The 12,443-nt window shown below is 36.9% G+C and overlaps 1 protein-coding gene across 4 annotated transcripts in view; it reads left to right on the top strand.

Moving 5' to 3' along the window:
• The window catches only part of GPC6 (glypican 6), a 1,065,634-nt gene that overhangs the window by 974,370 nt on the left and 78,821 nt on the right, over positions 1-12,443 (top strand). For all 4 annotated transcript variants that reach the window (XM_058548369.1, XM_058548371.1, XM_058548370.1 and 1 more), the window contains one exon: positions 72-215. In XM_058548369.1, coding sequence (XP_058404352.1) covers positions 72-215 — 144 coding nt within the window. The remainder of the gene's footprint in view (positions 1-71; positions 216-12,443) is intronic.

Below are 12,443 nucleotides of genomic sequence, written 5' to 3' on the forward strand. Positions count from 1 at the left end.
ATGCCTCTGTGTCATAATCTTAGCAAGAAACTCATTGTGTAACTTTTTTACCCTTTCTATGGTTCCTCCAGGTCTTTCAGGGATGTGGCCAACCCAAGCCTGCCCCAGCCCTCAGATCTGCTCGCTCAGCTCCTGAAAATTTTAATACACGGTTCAGGCCTTACAATCCTGAGGAAAGACCAACCACTGCTGCAGGCACGAGCTTGGACCGGCTGGTGAGTTCTCTCAGACTGATGGCCATTGTGGGCGCTTTCTGTTACCAAGGTTATTCTTCAGAGGACATGATGGGATTCTGAAAAAGTTGGTTGTAAAAGTCATCTCATCCTTATATCTACTCCTGGTCTTAATTAGAATATTGGAAAGTAATGAGATCTTCCTTTCAGGTCACGAATTAGATTATTTAAGAAGTCTTATTGCTATTAATCCGCTCATGCAGTGGCCAAATTTTCAACTTCATATTTCTTCTGAAATATTAATTTGAAGACTAAGCTACTATATCTTCCAGAGATATAATTACAATAGCACATTTCTTATTCATCTGCTTCAGTCATTTATTCAGTTATGATACAGTGTACTTTTACTATGACTTCTCCTTATATGGGAAGTTTTCTGTTTGAAAGACCTTGCCAAGGGACCCCAAATCAATGTTACTACCATTTTTTCTTTTTTGTGTGTCTTTAAAAAGTTGGAATTCTTAAAAATAGTCACTCTTTGATCCATTTAAATGTGTGTCAAGTGACTGAATGATATCTATCATCAAAGCAATTCAGTTGAAGAATACAACCATAAACATAGTCAACACAATTTTTAATGTGTTTTAAAAATCACATCTTGTCATAAAAGATGAAGAGCTCATAATTTCAAAGAAATACTGCCTGATTATTTTCAATGTAATTTATAGTACTATAAACAATTTATATACCTGTAATTTTTATTGCTGTTAATGTTGCTTTGCCAATTATCTTGATGTAAAATTAACAGATAAAAACCTTAAGGTCATAAAACACTTGAACCACATCTGATTGTGTCATATAAACTCAGATCTCAAGGGTTTCTGGTTATGAAAATACTTTTATTAGTCACTGTTATTTAAAATTACTTTATCATTTTAGTTAATATGCTTCTACAGTGTAGAACTCATAAGATTAAATTGGTTGAGTTTGGCCTCAAAGTAAGTACTTCAGCATTTCTCTCTATAAAAATCAAACATACTTACAACATAAAGGCCTGGCCACGAAGTGTCAAAGTGAAGGGATGAGTGGAGTCGTTAATGGCTAAATTATGTTATAAATTTATTACTGTTTATTAGCAAATAAAACTGCCTCTTCAGTGTAGGTTTTGAGAAAGGAATCATCTGGGTAATTGCTTCAACCTTCTACTTTACTTGGTTATATCTATTCTCTATTCACAGTTTCAGGAAAAGTTTAAAATTGGTCATCTTTTTTCTTTTAAACAACCAATTAGACTCTGCCAACAATTAGCCAGTTGTTTTAAAGAAATGATGGTTTTCATTAGATTCCGTTGTTTGGGTTTTTACTTTACAAATTCCTTTGTATGTCAAGATCCTCTGAACCAGAGCACAAATGGTGAGTATGGGTTTGGTCTCTCTCTTTTTATTTTTTTTTTCCCACTTTAGTTGGCTCTAACTTTGTTATTGGAACAATTCAAGCTTTTCAGAATTTTCATAAACTCTCATTAAAGAACTGGGGCACAATGTAAGATGAATAAGTTTTAGAGATCTGCTGTACAATATTGTGCCCATAGATAACAAAACTGTATTATACACTTAAAAATCTGTTAAGAGGGTAGATCTCATGTTGTGTTCTTACCACAATAAAATTAAATTTAAAAATAATTAGGGTACATTATGCACTTAGTTAAAATTACATTGAATTTGAGCAATATAATGATACTATGACTACTAATTAATTTTTTTCCCTTTGGAACAGAAGCACAGTTTTCTCCCCAGGAGAGAGAAATACACACACTCAAATAGGGGAAGTTGAGTAAGAAAAATATTTTTCTCAAGACAACAGTATTTATACAATTTAGCACAACCTAAATAAAGCATCAACACTTTGAGATTTCACACGTTTAAGATCAGATAGATAAGAAAATTGGAATTTGAACCTTTTATAAAGGAACTCCACTGGTGGTCTTCAAAATGCCCCAAATGTAAGGGTCTTGAAGAGTCTTGGCAAATAGCAAACAGTCTTGGAAATGATTTAGGATCTTCTATTTTATGCACCCCCAAAAATACATATTTTAATCAAGTTTTTTTCTGAAAAGAATTAGTAATAGTTAATCATATGATCACGAGTAAAACTAAGGACCAGGCTCAGTGGATAAGGATCAGATTCAGTGCACAGGAATTTAAATCAGCCAATTTTATTCTAAAATGTTCTCTGACTATTTGTAGTACTTACTTTCTCACAGATATGGCTTCAGGATCTGTAAGGGACAACGGCGGTTTTACTAATTTTCTTTTGAATTAAATTGTGATTCTTTCCCAAATTGTAAGAATTAGCAATTTGTAATTCACAGACAGCCATAAACCTACCTGGAGCTACTTTCCCAGCTCCTAAGAGCAAGGGTCTGTTTCCACATCAAAAGGAGCTATACAAGGTTATTTCTGAGGAACACAGGCTAGGCCAGCAGCTAACATCAGAATCTCTGTTTGCAGCCTTTGGCTCCCCCAAGGCGTTCTTCCCTTTGAGGGTTCAACATAGTTCTGAATAGTGGAAAGGTAGAGCAGTTACCTTGGCCAGACTGTACTGTGCAACAGTCAGACAAATCATCTTCAAGATACATGCATTGGTGAACTCTGACGAGTCTGTCCTACATTAGAGCCTATTTTGACTGTTTGTAAACAAGTCTCATGTTACCTACTCCTGTTTTAATTTTCCCCTGAAAGATGTTTCCTGAATATTTATAAGAAGCATGTGTCCCAGAAAAGGAGGATAATTGCAAAAGACTTCCCTTAATTTTTTTAAGGGTTTCAACAGAGAAAAATGCTTCAAAGTCCAGCATCAAAAAAATATCCCAATCACCCCACCTCTTTTACCAAAAGGAAAATAACTATAAAGCTCTCACAGAGTTGCTTCTTACTACCATTTAAAATTAGTACCTGTGGTATTAACTTTGGGATCTTTCGGTAAACGTTCTTATATCAGTTACTGTAAAGCTATTTTTTTATGCGAACTGGTAGTTATGGGGTTTGTTTTAGAAGTAAAGCCCCTAACCCCAAGCTTGGTAAACTGCTGCCAGAAGTCATATAAAATGTCAACAAATGTCAAACAAAACAAAACTTTCTCTTAAAAATATATCAATTCCATCATTTAACCTCTGTTATATTTAGAAGGAACTTGTAAATTCTTTTTATCATTAGGGAACATTTCCATTTGTTCCTCTAAATTTATATGGGCATAAAAAGCAGTTTAGGTAGTCAGTAGCTTTCAGGCATACTTCCCTAAAGTTATTTTTATTATCCAGTAATGAATGAATATATTTGTATAAATTCAGCTGCTGATGGAAAGCTCACTCATAAGAGAATATCACAGTCGTTCCTGCCAGCAGCGTGATTTGTTGAAGATACAAACACCATCAACTAATTTGGTTAACAGATTGTTCCCACCATCACATGTCTCTTTCCTGTTACCAATACTCACCCTAGCAGCCCTCCGTCGCAGCCGACTGTTACTGATTATTAATTAAATAGGCCAAAGGTGATTATGTGCAAGAGATTGGTTCTTTTCCTTTTTTCTTACATTTATACTCCATGAATTTTCTTAAATAATTTCATGTAAAACTATGACTTTTTAAAGAAAATTCCACCAGAACTTCACTGGAAGAACAGAGTGTTAAAATAAATCAACACGCAATAGCTCAGTTTTTAAGATCCGAGCACACAGAGGTGTTTGATTACCCTCTGTAAAAGGCAATTAGCTGTAGCGCTCAGGAAATTAGAACACAACATACCATATAGTTCCTGGACACACTTGGGCAGGGAGGGTCTGTATTTACTCCAGCTCATTCATTAGAGCAAAAGTATACTTTAAATTGTGTGTCTTAGAGGAGTATATTTTATAAAAGTAGAATTTAAAAAAAGACTCCAGACTTGGAAGTTAATCCATCAAGTTGGTGATGAGTTAGACCAATGAATCTCCAGTAAGTATTCAACATTGTACTGTGTACGGACTTCTCATATAGTCCACTGGTCATTCTGAGGGAGTTTGGAGTGGGGGTGGGTGGAATGCCAGCCTACAAGCTGAACAATATACCTGTGCTGTACTGTTATGTATAGAATAATCTCTCTTTCTTTTTCCTTTAAATTTCTTTTCCTCTTGCTTCCCAGAGGATTGTGTGGAGGACAATGCAACATAGTGTAAGCTTTGGTCTTATTCTTTCTTTCCTCCCCATTTGTCTTTGTACGGTCATTCTGGAGAGTTCCTGAGAAATTCCTCCTCCGCTTCCCCTTTCCAAACTGTCTAGAGAGTGAATTGAACACTGCGCATGACCAACAGGTTTAATAACTTCCTCTCTGCTTGGTATTTATGGTTAACAACCATTTTGGTATTCTTTCCCAGTGGCAAGGTTTTCAATCTAAGCTTTGTGCAAGACTAGTTCATGTGGTGGCTGATTTAAATTCTATCCCAATGTTCAGACCATCTGTAGTCTGCCTGAAAAACTAGCTCTTCCCTGATAGAATATATTGGGTTTTTTCTTCTTTTGCTGAGCAAATAATTACCTCACTAATAATAACAAACCAACATCAGCTCTCACGCATAAGGAGCTAATTTTTCCATTAGTGGGATATAGAGAATTTAGGGGGTCAAGAAGTAGTTTGTGGTACAGGTTATTTTTTTCTACTTGAATTTACTAATGTCTTTTAGAGCATTTAGGGAGGGAGCACTGGATATTTTTTATTACAAAGTGGTTTGTTTGGGAGCTGAGGACAAGAACACCCAGGTTCTCTTACTTGACTTTATAATCAGATGGTTAAGTTATCTAATCTGGTTTTTATAATACCATTCCATGCTGGTAACAGCCTTAATAAAGACCTGAACCCTACATAGCATCATAGATCCAGGGGAGAAGATGACTTTCACCTGATGGGCACATATTTATTCATGTGGCACACCTATGACATCATGGTGCTACATGTCCGCCTGGCCTTAAATCCAAGCAGTGGCAACCCTGTGTCTAAAATTTCTCCTTTAAAATTCATTTGTTTAAAAGGAAATTGCCCCCCTGAGTGGTATCCCATTCATCCTTCCAGGTCTCTGAGCCCATGGCAGTTTGGATAAGGTAAGAAAGCTAAGAGGTAAATCTGAACCAAGAATTCTCTGGAAGGGAAGACCTTGAAGAAGGAGCAGTGAAGACAGATAGCTTAATGTCTCCTGATGATAAATGGGAAATGGAGGAGAAAACATCATGGGTGGACAAGTCAGGGTCCTATTAGTTTGGTCCAATTGATAAACTAGAGTTGATCAAGTTAAGGCAGTATGTGCCTGCCCTCCCCCACTTATTATCTTGGTATCTCCAGCTTTTCCAGCAGTTGGTCCAGTCCAATCTCCTTATCAGATGGTTTTCATGACCCTTTTAGTTTCCTCTGGGAAGAACAACTTCCTTGAACATATTGGAAGGAATGTAAATCATGATATCATGCCCCGCAACGAGGTCTGCTGGACTTCCCCCCTTGCCTTCTATAATCTTCTCTAACTAGGCAAAAAAAATCTGATGTGTATTATTAGATATGATTCTTCCTAAAATACAATGCAACTTCTGAATTTCATTGGTGACAAATATGTTGTTAATATTTTTAAGTATAGACTTAAGTACTTATAAAACATCATCGAGATGTGCACTTTATTTTATTGTTCTGAAACAAAATGGACAAAGCAACTCACATTCTGGCATCGTTTCCTGTCTGGTGGTTAATACCAGTTTCAGAGTAAAATGCTGGTCATAAAAATGTACTTCCATGCCTCTTTGGGGCCGTTTTGGTGTGATTTAGGAAGTCTGGGTTGTAAGGATTCGAGAAACTGTCTGTTCGTTTTAGATTGCCATGGCATTTCCTTGTCACCTCAAAGGATTCTGCATCCGGCTAAATCCACTATTTTGCATTTCAAAAGGATGTCAGGCTGTGTTTAAGAAACTGCTTTATTATCTAGAGACTTAGCCATTGTCTTTAGGTGAAACTGATATTTCCCACCTTCCACCTTGACACAGACAAACACACACACACGCGCACACCCTCAGTCTTTGCTTGGCCCTGGACAAGAAAAAGTAAAATTTCAATAACACCAGTAAACCGGATTCTCCGCTTTAATTAGTTTTCTAAAGATAAATGGGTCAAGGCCAGATTGGCTTTCAGCCTCCGCTGCAGCTGAATAAATTATGCTCCCTTCACCCCAGCAAACAAACAGCTACTGCTCAATCCGCTTCAGATCGTGAGCTGCCCAGTCTTGTCTGAACCTCTTTTATCTATTTGCTGCAAAACCCCACTGAAACACCCCAGTTTCATTTTCAGTGAACCCTTGGTAATAACAGTAGCGTAATAACAGTAGCAAAAGACAGCGAGCTTTCAAAGCAGGGAGAAAATACAAAACATTAAAAAAACCAAACCACCCAACTTATTCCGTCTCAGTCCCCGCCCTGCTCCAGGCAACATCAGCAGCATGTGGTCGTGGGGAGAGCGCCTGGCACAGGCGTCCTTCCATTTAGGAGGCTTGTGGTTGATGAGGCCCAAGCAGGGAACATCGTAAGACACACATATAAAATGACGGCTTATCTCCAGGATATTCTGCTTATTCTACGGGCTTGAAGGGTGCACAAATCTAATTCAACGGTATGCACTGCTGGAAACCTGGATGGATGTCTGCTCCTTAGGTGGAATTTTCAGCTCACACCCGATGGACAGTGGACTATTTTTCATCTTTCGGAAGCCATTCTTTCAGGCATGTGGAAGGATAGTGAAAATAGGAGGAACATAGACCTCTCCTTTTAGCTCAGGGAAGGCTGTGTTTAATTGCATTGGGCTGTATACCTCGGGAGAAGGAAGAAGAATTGCCCCTCTGGCTGCAGAACTCCCTGCGAGATGCTAAAGCCTATTCCACACCACTGCTTTAGGACGCGTTCAGAGAATCACATAGATTCCAACAGTGATACAAAGTCATGCCGCACATTTTAGAGGGGGATGTTTTTACATTTTACACAGCTTATGCTAGGTATAAGTGGTCTGAAATCATTTTGCGAGTAATTTCACCAACAAAACCATTTTCAACTCTGTGTTAAACTCTCCTTTGTCCTCAGAAACATTTAAGCCAGAGCTTTGCTGACTTCTGTATCATAAAAACTAAATGTTACAGTGTCCGACCCCACATATGGCTATAGGGATTTATATCTATTTTATGGTATGTGGATATGCTTATTTTCTCCTTCAGACTTGAAAATTTCTTTCAGAGTTAGACTTCAGCCAAACCCAGTGGGTGCATTCTATAGGTATCAACCTATCAATAAACGTATTTATTGAGTTCTTTTCTGTTGCATAGCACTTAGTAAAACTAACCACCATGTACAGTCTACATCATAGCATGTTGTTTGTGCTAGTGTCATCAAAAAGGCAAGAGTTACTGTTTCCAAAAAAACATTACTTATCAAACCAGTTACACACACTGGGTCTCCTGCGGGGAATAATATCTATTAGAGAGCCTCATAAAATGCTAGCATACAGGAAGTAGGAATTCCAGTAAAGAATGTGGAAGGTATATTAACAAATGAATCATCATTGACCAAATATGCAAATTGAAAACATTAAACATCTGTAGCATCTTTGCTATAGGCCACATCTAATAGTTCATTCTCCCTTCTTAAGCCAGAATTTTTGGCCCATGTCTTGGAAAAATTAATCAGAAACGTTGTTGTCGTTTCTGAATTGGTCAGATGAAAAGGTCCATCTGTACACTCATTCACAGTATTTGTCCTTTATTTGGCTATGTAATAGGTGTTTTTGGTGAGTTGATTATGAAAGCCTGGATAGACAAGCCACACTAAACTGCTCAAACCATACCTTTTAAAATATGTGTTCATGAGAAGCATCAGTTGACATAGATCTTTTATTAAATTATTAAACAGCTTAAAGAACCTTTTCCTTGTCATGGAAAATCTGCAGTAATTCTTTCTCATAGTTGTCTGAGATATTCTCACCGCAACTCCCAAATGTGATGTTCATGCTTATGAGAGATAGAGCTGAAGAAATGGGATATTTCGTAAATACTACTTTTGATGTATTTGCTGTATAATCAAATCAGCTGACTCTGGGGCCTATGGAATACATTTTAAAGCACTGGGAATTTGGCTATTCCCATAACGTACTTGGACACTCTTTAGTGCTGGCAATAAACCTCAGGCACAAACATTGTAGAGAAAACCAGATGAAAAGAAACCTGTTTGAGTGAATATTGACTTCCCTTCTTAAATGTTAAAGGTAGAAAGATATCTACAATACACAATAATTTTATTACTTAAGCTCATTCATGGTCATTATTGTCAAAAGCTCTGACTTCATGGGTATTTTCTTACGCCTAAAAGACTGGCCAAGCTATTAAAAAAAAAAAAAGTCAAGTTGATAGTAAGTGAACAAACCAGGGGCTGCAACAGCACCACTACATTGCTGGCTAACAAATAATTTTTTGGAAGTTGAGTTTGTGTAATATTTTTAGAAGCTTTTCCAATGCTGTATTGATCTGGACGGGCCAAACTAATCAATGTAGCACCTACAAACAACCCCCAAAATGGCTCACAAAAACACAAGTTTATTTCTTGTTCATGCCAAGTGCCCATTGTGGGCTGGCTGTGGGTCAGCTACACATGATCATCACTGTCACTCCAGGACCCAGGGTAACAGAGCAGCCGTTGTCTGAAGCCTCACCTCTTACAGTGGTGGGCGAAAGAGAGAATGTGGCAAAGGTGGCAGTTAAGTCTCCACCTGGATGGAGCGCAGCGCTGTTCACATCTCATTGGCCAAAGCAGGTCTCATGACCAAGCCTACTGTAAAAAGGCAGGAACACGTGTCCCTCTGTGTCTCGCACAGAGTGAAAATGGACATGTTAGTGAACAGTAATGTTGTCACCCACAAACACATATAACCAAGGCAAGATTTCTGAATTGATAAAAATCCATTTCATTACTCTCTCCAACTCAAGACAAACCTTACATGAAGAAGAAGAGAAAAATCCATCGTTCATTCAACAAATACTGTGCACTGATATGAACCAAGTATAGGTAGCTAGAACATAATCAAAGAGCTCTTGCAACACTTTGGGGGATGACAGACAAAACTAGCTATAATTTAAATCAGACTATGTACTGGTAAAGATTGCATTTAAAATTTTTTAGAACTCTAAGAGAATTCTAAGTCCTTGTTACTAAGGTAGTGTTTACATTGCCCTAGAAAACTGCATCTCTTTCCAAGTCAGGTTGAATTTTAGCATCAGAGGGCTATTTTGCCCTGAACTTTGAATTCAATCATAATTCAACCAGAGCAAAGGAGTCCCACCCAAATGTTAAGACAGTATCTCAAAGGAGGCTATAGAAGCTGTTGCCAATGAGTAGAAGAAAAATGGTAATAGAAAAACAGAATGAGCAAAGCCTTTTTTATTACTGGCATTTAAATGACTCTCATTTAGACTACATATATTTTAAATGAGGCTTTGATATGGCATATTGTGAGTGCTGCTGTTGTCTGACTTGATGTCACGTTTGCTTAGGCAAAGCAATTTTTCTGCTCTTCTTTTTGGGTCAACCTCATTGGAGCAAATCAAATTGTTCTTCTTCTCTCTTTCTTGCATACATCATCATTTAAGATCACCAAGAATTCCAGTTCTGGAACCTGCCCTTGTCTTCTTTTACAGTATCTGTTTATTTCTGAACAGCATTCATGAAGGAGAACACTTTTCACAGGTTAATCAAGGAAATTGCACAGGCTGACAGCAACAGCAAACTTATCGATTGCAATGATAGTCTCAGGAATGTGTATGCCATTGGCTTCTGCGTAAATGATATGCAAAATTGTAGAGCTCTGATTCAGCTGGAAGAAAAATTACAATATAAATTCATAAATTATTTATGTGTAATAAGGCAGGAAAACAATGACTTTGTAAGTTTTATTCTAAGGGATTTTGACCGAAGAAAACTCCCCAAAGCAGCCTGCACTCATTTCGGTGAAGAACGCTCATCTCTGCACTTGAAAAACCTGAGTATTTCCTTCGCGTGCTCTTTGCAGCTCCTTGAGTGCTAGAAAAAGGGGGTAAACACGAAGCAGCCAGATCAGCTCTGGGAAGAAAACGTAAAGGCAGCAAACGGCCTTAATTGATCTCCTCACATAAAATCAAAAACCCAGAGGCGATCTTTAGTGTGAGACATCTCCTCATGAAAATGTTTCCAGTTACTCAGGAAAACCAAATCTTCTTTATACAATGAATTTCAAGGAACAAGAAATATTTCATTAGGATTTTAATGGTGAGGGCTCAAGTGAAAGAATCTTCATCCTCTCTTTTATTGAATTTTCTTGGCAAAATAAATCAAAAAGCTCTTTACAGTATTTTCATTTTAAAAAAGTTTCTTTCTTCATAATTTTGGAGGGTGAGTAGTAAGATGAATCTTTAGGAATATTTTTTGAAACTGACTTTGGATAACTTGCATCACAGTGTAACAAGGAAGGTCCAGTGTGTGTATGTCTCTGTGTGTGTGTGTGTGTGTTTCCTTTTTATTTTAATATGCTATACTCCTTATGCCTAGTAACAATAAGTGAACAACCCAGAGATTGTTACAGCTACGTATCAAATTGTAGCCAAAGCATGATACTTTTATATAAGCGTCTGTGATTCATCACTACTTTTTAACGTTCAGAGACACCCAGTTGAGAACAAAATACGACCACCAACTTCCACGTCTTCCTTATCCCCTGATGTCATGTCTCAGCCTAAACTTGACCCTCCCATCGAGAGTGCTGCTGCTCTCTGCTTCCCAGAAGAGTAGAGGGGAGAAGCTAGGATAAGATGACCCTTTTCACAACAGTTTTCCAATCATATCCATTTTTACTGAAATTTTTTTTTTTTGGTCGGCTTGCTCTATCAGTTACTGAGAGAGGTGTTTTATTATGCAGGAAGACTGATCTGTTTCAACCTTCTTTGGTTCTATTTTTGTTTTATATATTTTGAGTCTATATTTATGGTTACAAATTTATCTTCCTTGTGAACTGACCCTTTCATCATTATATAGTGATCCTTTTCTCTATTAAGTAGTAGTTTTTTACCTTAAAGACTATTTCTTTCTGATATTAGCATTGTTACAACAGATTTTTGGGAGAGGGTGTTAATATTTGACTGACATATCTTTTTTCACTTTCAACCTTTCTGAACCCTTAAGTTTTAGATGTGCCTCTTGTAAACATCACATAGCTGGATTTATATTTAAACCCAGTCTAACAATCTTTGTATTTTAATGGAATTTAGCTCATTTAAATGCACTAGAAAAGTGATATAGTTATGTTTATTTCTTCCATCTCATTTTGTGATTTCTATTTGTCTCACCTTTTCAGTCTTACTTTTTTCTTCTTTCTTATGGATTGTTTAAGGATTTTTTTCTCATTTCATTTTTTTTCTTTTAGTGTTTGGAATCTAAATACTTTACTTTTTATTCTTTTAATGGTTACTTTTGAAAGTTTTAACACGTCCTAACTTAACAAAGTCTAAATTTAATCAGTCAGTCAATATCTTTACCCTTCTCTAGAACAACACAAAGACCTTAGAACATCTTAACTCTATAATTCTCTTCCCAAATTATATGCTATTATTATTGGATAATTTAGTTCTATTGTGTAATTCTTTTTAATCTTCCAAGACTTTAAATTATTATTACTATTTTATACTGGAACTTTTTATATAGAATTAACCACATTTTACTGCTGTCTTTGGTTATCATTCCTTCTTGCTTCAAATCATCAGTCATAAATCATTTTCCTTGGTCTGGAATACATACTACAGGATTTGCTTTCCCGAGGGTTTATTTGAAAATGTCTTTGTTAGCCCTCATTCTTGGAAAACATTTGTGCTCAATACATAATTCTAGGTTAACGGTTATATTCTTTGAGTACATTGCTGCTTGTATTTCACTGTCTCCTGGTTTCCATCGCTAGTGAGAAGTCTACTCTCAGTTGCTCCTTTGTATGTAACCCGTATTTTCTTTCAAGCTCCTTTTAAGGTTTTCTTCGTTGCACTGTAATTTTATTATAATGCCCCTAAGTGTAGATTTCTTTTCTTATTTATTTTGCTTTGGATTTATTGGGCTTCCTGAATCTCATAATTCGTCTCTTTCATTATTCTGGAAAATTCTAAGCCATTTTCTCAAGTATTGCTTCAACCTAGTTTGCTCTCTCTTTC

Source organism: Diceros bicornis, chromosome 9 (genome assembly GCF_020826845.1).
Source record: "Diceros bicornis minor isolate mBicDic1 chromosome 9, mDicBic1.mat.cur, whole genome shotgun sequence".
NCBI classification, from domain to species: Eukaryota; Metazoa; Chordata; class Mammalia; order Perissodactyla; family Rhinocerotidae; genus Diceros; species Diceros bicornis.